The following is a 16,993-nucleotide window of genomic DNA, read 5'->3' on the forward strand; positions in this document are numbered from 1 at the left end:
CAATTGCCCCTATTATTACTATGGGTACTGTAACCACAGAAACTGAAGAAAAGCTCTGGTGCTTGAAATGCTGTGGAAAGTCTTTTATAATTCAACCATTTTTTATTTCTATTTTATACATTCCTAGATTCCTAGATATGAAAAGATATCTAAGAGATCATCTTGACCATGGACCTTCCAAGCTAAAGTTGGGAAATTGGAAGATAGTCAGCCAATAAGCCAAAAAGAATTATTTTTTTAATATAAAAGGAAATTATTCTGAATAAATCAATGGTTTATTTGTCTTAGCCATTTAAAATTAGAATGGAGCCACATTTCTTTTTTTAAATTTCTTCTATAAAATTCAAAGACAAATCAATTTGTGTTTCATCCTATACTTTCTGTTGCTTTATGCCATTAGCAGCAGAAAATCACTCTTAGAGAAAGAGAACATATCATTTGCATGAGTAATCTTATGAATTACTAACCAAATACTTTGCTTTCAGACATAGATCTCCGGATTGACCTAGAAAAATAAAAGAAACCAATATTTAAGTCTAGATTTAATAAATTTTAAGTGAACAGAAATTAGATCACTTAGACATGTGTGCAATGTCTTGGAGAGCAGGAATAAATTCTAAGTTCTACATATGGGCCTGAATTTTCCTGACTCTGGATGGCAAAGTACAGTTAATACATATTGCCTGGAAATTTCTGTGCAATATGAAGAAACTAACTTTCATAAATCTCACCACCCCTACCCCGGCAAAAAAAAAAAAAAAAAAGAGTGGGCCATTTCTACATGAATGAATCTCAAGATAATCAAATAGTTCATATGGGAAAGTTCTTTTTCAAATAATTCTATTCAATAAATACAGAAAGAACATTGCAAATTGAATATAACTATTGTACAATCCCTAATAAAACAATAAATCGGGGCAATAAGTACCAGTTGCTGTTAAAGTTTTTAATTGAAAGGCTGATGGGCAACTTAGTGCTGGATGGATCAGTCTGATACCATCTGAACCCACTAAGCAACTTCACAGTTGTAAAAATAGAGACAACCAGATATATGAGTTTCCAATGTAATGCAACAGGAAATATACAGTCACTGATGACCTACTTTTAAAATATATATAGATAGATAATCAAACTTGAATCTTATCAAGCCTGGAGATCTAACTAAAAATTTACAGGAAACAGAAGAGAGAACACGTGTTTAAAACACACACACACACACACACACACACACACACACACACACACAGACAGGATGCAATCAGTAAAATTCAAAAATATGGAAAATGCCTCAGAACGAATAATCCAGTTTCTTCAGCAAATAAATGGGGAGAAAGACCTATAAATTAAGAAACATGAACAAAATGCATCACATGGATCTTCTTTGGATTGTGATTCAAATAAACTAGCTACTGTTAAAAAAGCACTTGAGGCTATCAGAGACATTTTAATACTGACTGTATACTTGGTGATATTAGGTTATTTTTCTTATTTTGTTCTAGTACAGCTGTGGTGTTGTGGTTATGTTTTAAAAAAACAATTCTTGTTTCTTAATGATATATTGGAACATGAAATTGTCTGAGATATGCTTTAAATAAAACCCAGTGAGGGGGGTGGGAGTGGAGAGTCAGATGGGTAGACATGAAATAAGATTGACTATAAATTGATACTTGATTATGTTAATCAATTTACACATTGGGTGAACACACACACATAGTGTACATGTAAATAATTTTGTTATAGCTGGAGTGTTTTCCATTATTCACCTTTTTTTTTAAGCTCAGGGTTGTAAGCAAAAATTAACATATAGGGCTTCCCTGGTGGCGCAGTGGTTGAGAGTCCACCTGCCGATGCAGGGGACACGGGTTCGTGCCCCGCTCCGGGAAGATCCCACATGCCGTGGAGCGGCTGGGCCCGTGAGCCATGGCTGCTGAGCCTGCGCGTCCGGAGCCTGTGCTCCGCAATGGGAGAGGCCACAACAGTGAGAGGCCCGCGTACCGCAAAAAAATAAAAAATAAAAAAAAAGACTACATCCAGAAAGAATTTCACATGTCAACAATTTTGTCTCAGACCATTCCAGAGTGCAAGGAAGCCGTTCTTCTGTATCATCAGCAACCAATCTGGAAATTTCCCCATAAACCAACTTCCTGCTGCTATGTATTTCCTGCTTATTAGTTAAAAATCCCATTACCTTATGCAACATGTGCGTGTCGCGTCCTCTGGCAGCTTGATGTGCTGAATATAAAGCCAAGCCTGACCTAAATAACCCAAATCTCTTTGCAAACACACTTTTATTTGGATTAGAATAACTAGAACTCCAGAAGATTAATAGTTCACCGATAGAAACATGTTTTCGAGTAGGCTTCCACTTTAATCTGAGCCTAGTTTAGACACGTTTCTTCTGCAAATTTAATTTCCACATCCCTGTCTACAGGAATGTCACAACACAAGTTTCCTAAGCATAAGCATAAACATAAATGTTAGCAGGGTAAAGCATACCTAGATTTGTACATGACGATTTTTAAAAAAGCACTTTGACAGGAAACCCACTAAAATATTCCATTCAACATTGTAGAAGTAAGAGAACATAAAGTTTTCAAAGTAAATTTGACTTACTTTCTTTTTGGTTTTGCATTCTCAAAATGAGAAACTTCCTGTAAAATAAAATAAAAAGTAAAATAAAATAATGCTACCCCAAGAAATCAGAAAGAGAATTCAAGTATAGTTTATCTTTGAGTATAATCCAAATGTACTTCATTTTGCCTTTTCCTAGTAAAATGACTGTATTTTAGTAATTTATTTAGTAGAATCTTGCTTCTAGTTTTTACTTTTTTCTCTCTTTATCTTTGTAACTTTGATAAATGTTTACCTTATTGTAAGTTCGTGACAGTTAGTGAGCAAGTCTTTTAAACAAAAACCTGTAATTAAATCCTTGTAGCCTCAAGTTTATATCCCCCTTCAACCCACCAAGACCAGGGGGAGAGACACATACCAGAGAATGTTAATTACATTACCTTTCTTTAAGAAAGATGGAAAGTAGCCTATCACAATACCCTACGTGTGTTGAAATACACCTGTGACTCATCTGACCTTTTTCTTCAGAGCTGCTGATGCTATGTAAAATCCCTTATACTTCTGGCAGAAGAATATGTTGCCACATCTTTCACCATCCTCGAAAGAGCTTAAACTGCTTCCAGGCGCCTTTAAGAACTCTTCAGATTCTCTTTCTCATTCATCCACTCCTTCATTCAAAAACCATTTATCTTTTTGATGTTCAGTGTTTTTTGAACACCTACTATATGATAGGCAACAGACCATGTTCTGAAGGGTTTTGTTTGGCGAGGTAGGAATTTGTGCAGTAAAGAACATTGAGACCAATATTCCATGTAGTGAGAAAAACACAAAAGCAAAGGCTGGAAGGAGTGGTGAACAAAAATCAGAAAAAGGAAATTTTTTTTTTTTAATTAAAGTATGGTTGACTTACAGTATTACATTAGTTTCAAGTATACAGCATAGTGATTCAGTATTTTTTTTTTGCAGATGTTACTCAAAGCTGGTTTTATTATTCCAATAGTTGACAGTATTAGTCTGAGCACTGTAATATTCAGGATAAGCTTTCCCCTACGTAGTAACCGAGGGGGACCTTTCTCAAACCCTTATTGTGTTTTTATCAAGATTTAACTTCAAAGACAATTTGAATTACCTATTTCACGTTGTTGGGTAGAACTGAAAACCCATATACTGAAATAATCAGTCCCCAACTTGAGAAACAAGTTTTGCCAAGTTAAGATGCCTGTGGATCACCCAGAGGACAATGTCTTATAGAAGAGATCTGGGGGTGAAGGTAAAAATGTGGCAGTCATGAACCAAGCCCTGAGGTGAATTGGGATATCAACAGACTTTGAGGACTTAATGGTTAGATTGATCACTCCTTCGATTCTCTGTGCTTTGTCATTAGGGGTCCTAAAAGTAATCAATCTCTATCCATAGTCTTTTTATGAAATTTTTTCAGTCTGGTCTAGAAGTCTCCAAACCTCAGTCCGGAAGCTAACTGTGTCCTTTTCACCACAATCAGAGGACACACAAGCTTTGTGAGGGTCATCAGGAAAGGGGATGGCCACGCATCTTTGTAGTAGCATTTTCCTGTCATACATATTTGGAATGTAGCTAGGAATGAGCAAACTCCATGTTCCCATAATCTATGCAGTTTGGGCCAGTTATGTCTCAATAATCAGAATCCATTGTCATGAGTCTCATTAATTTGTTATGTGAGTTTAGATAAATTTCTTTGGATTGTGAATCTTGCACTCTTCAAAATAATTCTACCTCTTTTGAGTATAAAGAGGAAAAGTGTCTGGTGTTAAACAGTACAGAAGGTGGATTTGAAATAAGAAAGATAGGAGACATTAGATATCTTTTGTATTTGTTATCAGTTGAATCATAGTACTTTTCGAATCCACTTATTATATCAATAATCCATTGTTTTTTGCTACCAAAAAGATTTAATTCCAGATGACACAAGACTTGTGTACAACTGAGCCCCAAGTGTTTGAATTGGGGCAGAGGGCATATCATTCAAGCACAGCCTCTTGCTTCAGCTGCGTGAAGCCTTAGCTAAGTTAATAAAATCAGATGTTGGACCAAAACTGATTAAATATGCGTGGCTACTGATTGTAGTGAAAGGGGCACAATTAGCTTCTGAGCTGAGGTTTAGAGAGATCTGGACCAAGACTTGAAAGAATTTCATAAGACCATAGATGGAGACTGGTTATTTTTAGAACATACGTTGTCACAACATTCCCTAGGGACTATCTACTTTGTTCTATTTTACTGGAATCCGGGTCATCCAATATTTGCTTGTAATGAATCAGCTTAGGTTTGGGGATCTTTTATTAAAGAGTTTTCTTGTAATGAATACTTTGAAAAAGATTTTGAGCTAAAACTTCTTTTAAATCCTTATTAAGATGAAAGAGTTAATGTAGTTCTCCTTAGGTAACCTTCTTCCTACAAGAGGGTAGGGAGAGTCAAGCACACTAAATTCAGTCTCAAGTGTGATTATATGAAGGAAAGGGATTACTCAAATAGGGCAACATCTACTTATAAGAATAAGACTTCCGTTCCCTGGGTGTTGCTTAATTGTAGATGACTACTGAACTGGTTAAGCAATTTTTAGTACTTCTTGTACCAAGTAGTCTGCTTACATAAGCAGACTGTCATGTACTTTGGAGTTCAGACCCTAGGTTCTTTATTTCTGGAGGGGCAAGTCAAGAAGGACTATACATAGCTTTATTTTTAGAACTATATCTATGTGTGTGTGTGTGTGTGTGTCTGTGTGTGTGCGCGCGCGCACGCGCGTGATACTCTGAACTACGAAAGGAAAATACCATTTCAGAGAGTCAGTGAAATCATTCTGTCTAGTCCATTAATTTGACACTTGCCATCAATACCAGGTAAAACTTGCTTCTGTTAGCCTTCATTATCCCCTAAGTCAAGCACTAATCATTAGTCTTACCTTTCATTCACTAGGGAGTTTGTGGCTTAATTTGTTAACCCTGGCAATTTTTAGGAAAATAAAAAAATGTGAAATGTAGACAAATTATTATAAATGGGCCAGTAGAAACTAAAGAATATGTCCAACCTATGTTATTTTTCAAGTAGATGAGAGTAGGCTCTAGGAGCAAAGCATTTTCACATAACTATGAAACTAGGTCAAATTAAGGAAAATTTTAAAACAATTAGAAATGAAGAAAGAGAAGGTGCCATTTAAAAGAATAGAGAAACTTTGGATACCAACTGCCATATTTCTATTCCCATGCAGTGGTTACAGTTGACTGTCCTTTGGGATTGAGTCTAATATGTGCCTGTTTCTTGTGTTATTCGTTTTAAAATCTTACTTTCAAATCACAAAGTCAAAAGGAAAAATGAAGTGAAGGATATGTCAGGAGCTGTTGTTGACCAGCTAATGGAAATGTGAAAGGTATTTCTGCACAGAGAATAATGACTGACAGTAAATGATGGTGTAAATCCCATGGTGAATTTTTAAGACTGAAGAGCTGATGAGATCTGACCTTTGATTTGCAAATGAATAAATTGAGGTCCCAGATGGTAAATTGACTTGTCTAGGGCCATACATACAGTGCTTTACCTTGGTTAAATGCTAGTCATATTTTTCATTCTATTGTATTCTTTAGAAATCATATAATTCATTCATAGATTTATAGTTCATTCAACAAACATTTATTGAGCATCTATTATGTACCAGACACTCTTTTAGAGTCAAAAAAGAGTTACAAGTGGTTCTTCTCTCAAATATCCACCATCAATGACTGCTGGTCTCAGGATCCTGTTGGACTCCATGATTTTCCTAATTTTGAAGATTAAATGAGCTAGCCTTTATAAAATCCTTACATGATTCCAAACACATTGACGATACTTACAGATGTTATTTCTCATTAGATTAATTATTCATTAATGGTTACATGGAATTCTGATAATGAGGTAAGAATTGAACATAAATACAAACATACACACATATTGGTATACATACATATAACTTCTTATTAAAATAAGCTAACCCAGTTTCTATTTTATTCAACTCATTCTCTTGCAAAAATAAAGATAATTCACTTGCATAACTAAAATTATTTTAACTAATATCAAAATACCATGATTTCAAGAATGCCACATCCAAACTGAATGAGCTTATGTCTGGACATTTCTTAACCCCTTAGGCTTCAATAAAGTTCCCACAGATGTTCAAAAAAAGAAAGGGAAATTCACAGAATTTCCCTTTAAAAAAATTCTCATAGACATCTGGAAAGAGGATGCTTACGATGCTTCAAACTTAATAAAGTGGGCTAATTTTGCAGTGCACTGAAAAGCCACCAGAGAGATGAAAAAATGTATACCCAGCTTTCGGCTCTGTTCTCAAAACAAGGAGGAAGTTTGTGTGCTGGATAACAAACCATCACCCATGTGAAGGAGTCCTGCCACCCATGAGGTGCTCCATCCTGTCTCTACACCTGGTTACAAACATGTGGCGAAAAATCACACGAAGAAGTCTCCTAAATTATCGAATCGATCACACCACAAAGAGAAATGTTAGTCAATATAGCTAGTCTGAGCCCAGGTGGTTAAAGCAAGTTACTAAGAATGACAAAACTTTTAAATCTTATAGCTTTTCTAATTTCTTGATTTAACACATTTGTGAAATAATAATGGCAGAACACTTATGGATTATCAAGAATACTTCCAAATGCTTTACATGGAGTAATTAATTTAATCCTCCCAACAATCCCATGAGGTTTATACAGTTATGTGTCTTCAATTTACACGTGAATAAACTGAGGCACAGAGCAGTCAAATTCTTGCCTAAGGTCCCATAACTAGTAAATGGTAAAACTGAGATTTTATGCCTGATGCCTTAATGAGTACACAATGCTACTTCAATACTTGACTACACAGATACAAAATCTACCTGTCATCTAGATCAGAGATCCCACAAACGAACTGTTGGCCAGAAGAGAGAGTGGCTAGAGGAATGTAATACTATATGCCACTACTAAACAAAAAACTCAGAAAGCACACTTTTATCAAAGTACTAATATGAATAATTTAGTATTTTTTGCACATAATTCTTTTTTTAAATTGAAATATAGTTGATTTACAATGTGTTAATTTTAGGTGTACAGCACAGTGATTCAGTTATATTTAGTTATGTATATAACTAAAGAATATATATGTAAGAATCCTTTTTAGATTCTTTTCCTTTATAGGTTATTACAAAATATTGAGTATAGTTCCCTGTGCTACACAGTATGTCTTTGTTGGTTATCTATTTTATGCATAGTAGTGTGTATATGTTAGTATTATTTGGACCGTATATTGATGTGTTTTGAAGGCATTAATCATTTTGTGAATGCCATCATCATCATCAAAGAATGCCCAGTAATTTATGACTGCACATTTAATTAAAAATGGGCACTTCAGGAATCATTGAATTTAGATGAGAGACTGCACATTGGAGGCCCCCCAGTATATCACTGTAATAAAATTATGGTTCTCAGGGAAAACAGATTTTATCCCCTTATGAGAATGCAACGAAGAAGAAGAAGCAGAAGCAACCTCAGCTCATTGTTATGGGAAAAGTGGACTTTCTTGCCAGCCCACCAGCTCCTGTCAAAGAGTAATAACCCTATACGCTAACAAATTCTGATTTCCCCAAGAGAAGCAGGTGGTGTATGGCATCCCAACAAGGCTCATCATCTCAGGGCAGATCTTATAGCTTGTAGTGCCTGGAGAATGCACGGGTACTGTATGTAATCGATGAGGGACAGAGCTGGTAAATTGCATAGAATTTTGCCATTCGTCTACTGGTGTGCCAAGTGAGCTTTCTATCAATCCTGAACTAACAAACTCCTCTCACAGTGTTATAAATATCCAGAATGGCAAAATAGTTACTTAGAGGATGGTTATTTGCATTATAAAAGACTCTTCCTTTTCAAAAAGATTCTTTTCCAGACTTCCATTTTCTTTCCTGGAAAGGCATTTTATTTTAAATATAGCAGTGTGTACATGTCAATCCCAAATTCCCAATCTACCCCTCCCTCCCACCCTTCCCCCCTGGTAACCATAAATTCATTCTTTAAGTCTGTGAGTCTGTTTCTGTTTTGTAAATAAGTTCATTTTTATCATTTTTTAGAACTTTCTTAAGTATCCTTAAATGTCTTCTGACTTATGAAATTATATTTACACAAGGTTTTAGAAAGGGGAAAGAGAAGTAATGTTTAGATTTCATGTTGCCTGCCACTTATATCATTATTTTATTTAATCCTCATAGCCACAAATGGAACAAAAGCAAACGAAACAAACTTGCAAGAAGTGGGATAGGAAATAAGATGGGTAAAAATATCAACTTCCATCCTTACAGTGGAAAAGCACCGAAGTGGCACTCCAGAACATGGCTTGATTTCCCAGGTCTGCTACTAAATTGGGCCAGTTCCAAGAACGCTCTCAGAACTGTCTCTACATCAACAGTATGAAGGTTAGTGAACAAGAACTTGAAAATCTCTTCCAGTAAAAACAGTCCATGTTTCCTTACCTACAATATTTCAATCCAAAGTCAGTAGGGATGACAAAAGGTTTTAAGAGAAAATTAAAATGGGAATGGGCTTTTTTGCTTAAAACATGAATAAAGAGATAACCATGGCTTTCATTAGATTCAATTAGTAATTATATCATGAACTTAGGAAATAAAAAAGAGAATAGGGCATAATTAACCTCAATCTATTGATTATATTTTATTTTAACATAAGTTTCTATTTACGGGAGGAAACTAATGAAAACCAACAGAAAGTGTTCACATATGAATTGGTGGGAGAAGAATAACTGTATGTGATCGTAGATATAATGGGTAAAAAATAAAAATGAAAGAAAAGTGCAGTGTTTTTAATGAAGATGATCTATGTTTTATATGTCAACTTGTCATGAGTCATTTCACAATCTAGAAATCAAGAAAAAGATTACATGTACTGTTTTGACACTGACTCCTCTTGTTCATAGTTTGATGAAGACCTAGCTTATGGGATGCCATTGTTAGTCTCATTTTCTTCCTTTAGTGTCTATGTTATTAATAGCTATGTCAATGCTGACATTAATATGGAGACAGAACAAAAGAACTCCCAATTTTAATAGTTCGGAGGCAAGTAAGAAATGCAGCTGAGTGTTTAGAATACCAACCTGGGAGTCACCTACCTTGACTTCATTACTCACATATTCTAAGATATGTCACATTTCAGTGTCCATTTATCCGTTTATAAGACACTTGGTTCTAAGTGATTTTTAAGGCCTTTTCTGGAAGATGCTAGGATAATGTGCAGGGATAATGTCTTACCTTCCTTTCACCATTTTTAACTGTAGTTCTTCCTTTTCAAGCCCAGCTTAAATCTCACCTTCTCCACTGAACTTGCACCCTTTAAACCACAAACCACTATCATGTTCTTAATCATAACACATTATTGATCATTTACTTTGTGCCTGTCACTGGCTAATAATGTTAATTGCACTCTCAGTTTTTATTCTCAAATAATGAATGAGAGTAACAAGCAGTTTCCTCATTTTATAGGAGAAGAAACTGGGCTTAAAGAATTTAAGGAACTTGTCCAAGATCACGTAGCTGGTAAATTTCAAAGCTGGCATTTTTATAAAGTTTATTTGACCCCTAAATGTTGTGCTCCTGACTATTACATTATTTTTCTTTGAAATTCCTTCTGAGAAATATTGTAGAAGTTGGGCTTGATACTTATAATACAGCATTTAATTACATAGTGTCTTATTTTATTCTCCAGATATTTTTGATATACATATTTCTACTGTAGTTGACAACTGTCATTCACTAAACCTAAAATCAATGTGTAGAAGCAGGAGGAAGAAGAAGAAGAAGGGAGAAAGAGAAGGAGAAGTGAAGGAGGGAAGGAGAGCAGGAAGGAAAGATGGAAAGAGAGAGAAAAAAAAGAGAAAAGAGAAAGAGAAAGAAAGAAAGAGAGGGAGGGAGGGAGAGAGAGAGAAAGGATTCCCATTGTTACTAGGATGAGATATGTGGCTTAGGTCTTATCCATCACACGGACAAACTTAAGACACTGATTCAAAACTGACTAACATGGGAGAAAAGATAAGGTGTGGGCATCCATTTTTAAGGTAGCAAATCTCAGCAGAGACAGTGTGGTTCTGGAGCCTACTGCTATGATAGTAGCTTCTTGATTTGGACACTTCCTGATGGTGGCAGAAGCAACAGCTCTCTTGGGGGTGGCAAGTTTTGTAGTGTGCTTCTCGGTAATTTCTGCAAGCTCGGCTAGAGTATCTATCTTCAGCCTCCCAACAATTCTGAAATTTCTTTAAGCTGTAATCCATTTCTTTCTGCTTAAATTAGCTAACATGGATTTGGTTGTCTTCAAATTAATCCTGATCAATAACTTATCAAGTTAATTTTAGGTCCTGTATTAATTATCTATTGCTATGCAATATATTACTCCAAAATGGAATGCCTTAAAACAATATACATGGATTATGTCACAGGTTCTGTGTGTCAAGAATATGGGTATGACTTAAACGGGTCCTCTGATTCAGGCTTGCAGTCAAGTTATTGGCCCAAAGGTATGAGGTTTCATCTAAAGGCTTAGCTGGGAAGAGTATCGTCTTCCAAGCTCACTCAGTGATTGTTGGTAGCATTCAGTTTTCTGAAGCCTGTTGAAATGAAGGCCTCTGTTCCTTGCTGGTTGTAGGCTGAATGCTACTCTTGGTTCCTTGCCACCTGGGCCTCTTCTAGATGGGATCTTGCTTCATCATAATGTGCAAGCAAGAAAGCAATGGAGACAGTCCTCTTGCAAGACAGAAGTTATAGTCTTTTATAACTTAATCGTGGAAGTGACTTCCTATCACCTTTGCCAAATTCTATTGGAATCAAGTCTCACACAAAGAAAGGCGAGTATTACATAAAGACGTAAATACCAGAAGTCAGATGTGATGGTGAATTTTATGTGTCACCTTGGCTTGGCCACACAACCCAGGTATTTGGTCAAACATCAAGTGAAATTATCATTTAAGTCAGTAGACTTTGAGTAAAGCAGATTACTTTGTATAATGTGGCTGGACCTCATCTCAATACTTGAAGGTCTTAAGACAAAAAAACTGTAGTCCCTCAAGGAAGAGGGATTCTGCCTCTAGACTACCTTTTGACTCTTATTACAATATCAGCCCTTCCCTGAGCCTCTAGCCTGCTGGCCTGCCCTCCAAATTTCAGACCTGCCAGCCTCCATACTGGCATGAGCCAATTCCTTAAAATAAATTTGTCTTTCTATATATCCACATCCTATCAGCTCTCTTTCTCTACAGAGCCTTGATTTATACAAGAGGGTTCATTAGAGGCCATCTTAAAAGTCTGCCTTCCACAGTTCCAAAAGGAAAATAATAGTGTTTTAGGTTAGAAAACACTCCCCCTTCCAAAAAAATTTAAAATGTACACATGGAACCATTTTAGAGCAGCAAGGGACCTTGGAGACCATCTAGTCTAACCCTATTATCTTATAGAGGTGGAAACAGAGAACCAGATAGTGTAATGACTTATTCAGCACTATTTAGGAACAAAGCCAGGGCAAGAACTCAGTTTTCTCTCTTAAGGTCCTTACCATTGCCCCATAAATTCTCCTAAGTTGAGAGCCGAGAATTGCACTAGTAGACTGAAGACTGATTATAGTGAAGGAAAATCTTCGTGGGCAGATAAACTACTGATCAGCTGAATTCTTCCTTTCAGTCACTCTTCCGATAGCAGGTAATGGTTTTGAGCCGGTGCTGCCTCATCCTCCAACCCAGATTCCTTAATGATCAATGGCGTTCACAGCCAAGATGGCAGGCTGGGTCATGGATCCTGCCAGTGGCTATGGAAGAGAGCAAAAGTAACTGGGCAAGGAGGGATTAAACCCTTGACCTTGGCCTCATTAGTGCTGAGCTCTAACCAACTGTTAGACATGTATTGTATCATTTGTCTTTAAAACTATGAATCTGCTATATTACACTCTTATTAACATCTGGTAGCTGGGAACAATTTAATTGATTTCTCCAGTGCTTTTTATCAATGCAGAGTGTTGATGAATGTGAGTACATTAAAAAATTAAACTTGCATTTTAAAATATTTAAGTTAAAATGGACCCCCCCAAAAAAAACAGCACCTGAATTATAAATTAGGCTAACAAGAGCCACCGTGATAGATTTTCTTGTTTACTGTTATTTACACACGGAAGGAAATCTAGGAATGAATGTCAAACATTGCACTCAAACTGGGTGTTCATGATTTGAGGCAATTTGTGGAGATTAAAATCGTGGGTTTTCTAATGCACGTAACAATAAATCCTGTTGCTTCTTCTTGTCCAGCCTGGTAAAAATCAATGGTTTTAGGTAAGGAGTGTTGATTACAAATTATTTTGAACAGTTATTTTAAAAAGACATCCAAGCTCAAATGAGAGTTTGACTTAAAGTCATTTAATCAAGGATATTAAATTAAAGGATCACTCTGCCCTGGTGTGATGGGTTGTAGAAGGAAGGAAAATGAACATTAACATGCATTTTGCCAGGTGCTTAACGTTTGTTTTAACATTTGATCCTCACTACAAACCAAGAGACAGACATTTTTATCCATATTCTATCGCTCAGAAAACTTCGGGTTAGAGAAGTTCAAAAACATTCTCAAGGATACACAGTTCTCAGCTACCTGGGGAGCAGGAATAAAAGTCAAGTTTATTAACTTCATTGCCCATCTCAAGTTCTCTCTGCTATGTCCTATATATACATATATATTTATATATACACACATACATATATATATATCAATCAGACTGTATTTAATGTACATATAAAAAGGTTGGATTCTTTATCTTCCTATCTTCCCCTCCTCTTCACTTCTCATCTCCCCAAAACATATTCTCACATTCAGCCTCTCCTACTCTCTCTAAATCTTGCATAGACGTACATGCATAGCACACACACACACACACACATGCTTGGGACAGAAAGGCCAAAGAACATTAGTATTTGGGAAGCCAGAGCTGCAGTCTTGACTCCATCCCTCATTTCAGACAAGTCATTAATCTCAGCCTCCTCATTGGTTGATATACTTGTTCCCTCTGGTCTTGTCTCTTCCTAAAAGTATATAACTAAGTGTTTATCTTCAAGTATTTTTATACTTTATATTTCTTTTATAAGTATACTTATATATATATATATATATATATATACTTATACTTTTATAAGTAAAGTAGGGGATTGAGATTATCTGATTACTCTGATGCCTCAACATCACCAGCAAATTCAAGCCTCTAATTCTATGCTGTCCAACATTGTAGCCATTTCTGGCGGTATGTGGCTGTTGAGCAATTGATATTTGATTGGTCCGATCGAGGAACTAAATTTTAATTTAATTTAATTTTAATTTTGAAATTGAAGCTGGGTCAAAAATACACAATTTTTATTATTTCATTAGGAGCAGGATTCACTTTAACCATTGAAACTTTAGCATCTGAATTGAGATATATAAGATACACACCAGATTTCAAAATCTAAGTGTGAATATAAAATATATCATTAACTTTTTATAATAATTACATGTTGAAACAATAATCTTTTAGATATACTTGCTTAAATACATTATTAAATAAATTTCCACCTGTTTCTCTTTTTAAAAATGTCACTCCCTGGGTCAGCAAACTTTTTCCGTGAAAAGTCAGATAGAAATATTTTAGGCTCTGTGGGCCACATACAGTTTCTATGGTATGGTCTTCTCTATTTTTGTTTTTGTTTTTAAAAAAATTGTTTTAATGTAAAAGCTGTTCTTAGCTCATGGGCAGTACACACACAGGCCGCCTGGGGCAGTAGTTCTAGCCGCAGCTCTACAGTGACACATTTGCCCTTCTAACCCCAGTGCTCAGTAGCAAGAAGGAATTCTCTTCTCTGAAACTGAACTAAGCTGAATCCATACCTAGGATTGTTCTCCTCATTTTAAGAAGAGGACACTGAGGTCTAGAGAATTTAAGCAACTTTCCCAAGTCAAATAGCTGGTAAGTGCAGAGCTAGAATGAGAATTCATATCTGCCCAGCTCCAGAGCTCACATATGACACTGCATCATACATTCTCCATTATTAAGACTTTCTTTAGCTTGATTAATGAACCTTCACTGATCCATTCATTCAGTAGTCATTGAATGAATATTTGTGCAACATACAAGTAATAGAGACATTTCCCCTGTTCCACATTTAAGTTCATTTTTGAAAAGGTTCAAATATCTTACCAATTTAATTTATGAGATACAAAATGAAGTGGAAAATTGACAATTATTTGCTAACTTCAATCAATATAGATGGCAAGCCTGATAATTCAGGCTTGATCCTGTTAACCGCAATTGGCAGAGGTACAAACATTTTATGTTCTTACTTTTTTTTATAATTCAAGATCCTTTATTAGCTTCAGACATAATAAAGAGGTGCTAAAATAGGTAGAGAATCAAGGAGTAACAGCCTACATTTTAACCAATGTAATGATAAAGTTGTCGATCTCTAGTGAGGCTAGTATGTTAGTCTATTTTCTCTCAGCATGTTTGTTTACTTGCATGATCATTCACCCTTGTCAAACTTTATATATATACTATAAGTGGATCTCTTATTATTTATCTTTATGAAATTTAATAAAGTCTCATTTTAAATCAATTTCTCTTTAGACCAGCTCTCCATTACCAACCCCTCCTAGAACTGCAATTAAAATGTAAACTAGATATTTTTGATGTCTTCATTTAAAATCCCAACATTGTGAGAGAGTGGCATGGACATATATACACTACCAAACGTAGGGTGGATAGCTAGTGGGGAGCAGCTGCATAGCACAGAGAGATCAGTTAGGTGGTTTGTGACCACCTAGGGGGTGGGATAGGGAGGGTGCGAGGGAGGGAGACGCAAGAGGGAAGAGATATGGAAAACATATGTATATGTATAACGGATTCACTTTGTTGTAAAGCAGAAACTAACACACCATTGTAAAGCAATTACACTCCAATAAAGATTTTTAAAAATAAATAAATAAAATAAAATAAAATCCCAACATTAACTTCTTTCTCTTAAATGCCTTCTCTATCTTTAATTGTGCAGTTGGTCTACACCTGATCATCTGCTTTGGGACTCTGGAGCATCTTCCGTCCATCTGTGTAACTCCTCATTTTGATTAACACGGTGTTTTCCACATAGCAAATCTCCTAATAAGTATGCATAAATAAAATAGCTTTAAGGGAAGCCAAGAAGCCTAGGATTCTTCTTTCATTTTGGTTTCTCTTTTCAATTCATGTGGCAAATGACATTTTTAGTATGGGCTACAAATTTCCACTGTAACAACTAGATATGCTGTCGGGTTGGGTGTAAAGAGTTTAAGTTTGAGAGCACCTCTCCTTTCCAGTAAAATTAAAATTACAAATACATTTGGGCTGAGGACTCTTGGAACTTGAGGAATAACTCCATTAACTTTAGGGATGTTTTCATAGTATTTCATAGTATTCTCAGAACATTAATCCAAAAGAAGAATCTATTTCCAATTCTATTAAATTCTAATTATATTCTATTAAATTCTAATTAAATTCTAATTAAATTCTATTAAAACTGGTCCAAATCTTTTTTTCCTTGAAAAAAACAAAAAGAAGCAAAAAAAAAAAAAAAAGGAAAGTGAGAATAGTAGAAGAATAAAAGCATCCATTCTTCAGAGGTTTAGATGGAAAGTCAGGAAGAAAGTTCTAAATCACTAAATTTCATTATTAAAAGGCTAATCTTGTTTTATCCAAGATGTGGAATCATTTTAACTAGGAATAAAGTAGGTATCAATGATAATTTGATACAACTGGTATAATTCAACAATTGAATAGTCAAATCAATAATTGAACCAGTTGTTTTTCAGTATATATATATATATATATACACACACACATTTATGTTTGTTTATATGCATATATTTAAAAATTAGTGAGTATATATATTATATATGTATATATAAAATGTATATATATACCTCAGTATTTAATTATATACAGAAAGACAGAAATATACAGACAGAGAGAGAGCTGTAGCAATTTAAATCATGTTTTTATTATTCTCATCTACTTTTGCAGTGTAGATGAAGTTTGATAACAATCCTAGTAGACTGGTTGGCCATGAACTTGTTTATTTTACATGCATACTTATTAAACTCATGTGTTTAAGGAAATAACTTCAGGCTTTTCAGCCTATTCAATTTTTCTTTTTAATTGTAGAGTAAAAATGCTTCCAGGGGTTTCCCTGGTGGCGCAGTGGTTGAGAGTCCGCCTGCCGATGCAGGGGACACGGGTTCGTGCCCCGGTCCGGGAAGATCCCACATGCCGTGGAGCGGCTGGGCCCGTGAGCCATGGCCGCTGAGCCTGCGCGTCCGGAGCCTGTGCTC

General features: G+C 35.6%; 1 protein-coding gene across 1 annotated transcript in view; it reads right to left on the reverse strand.

Moving 5' to 3' along the window:
• SAMSN1 (SAM domain, SH3 domain and nuclear localization signals 1) overlaps nucleotides 1–16,993 on the reverse strand; it is a 205,982-nt gene that overhangs the window by 110,880 nt on the left and 78,109 nt on the right. Inside the window, exons 3-4 of the mRNA XM_007100004.4 lie at nucleotides 2,614–2,651; nucleotides 468–505 (exon numbers count right to left, since the gene is read on the reverse strand). Of these exons, the coding sequence (XP_007100066.3) occupies nucleotides 468–505; nucleotides 2,614–2,651 (76 nt within the window). The remainder of the gene's footprint in view (nucleotides 1–467; nucleotides 506–2,613; nucleotides 2,652–16,993) is intronic.

The sequence above is a fragment of the Physeter macrocephalus genome, chromosome 1, assembly GCF_002837175.3.
Source record: "Physeter macrocephalus isolate SW-GA chromosome 1, ASM283717v5, whole genome shotgun sequence".
Classification (NCBI taxonomy): Eukaryota; Metazoa; Chordata; class Mammalia; order Artiodactyla; family Physeteridae; genus Physeter; species Physeter macrocephalus.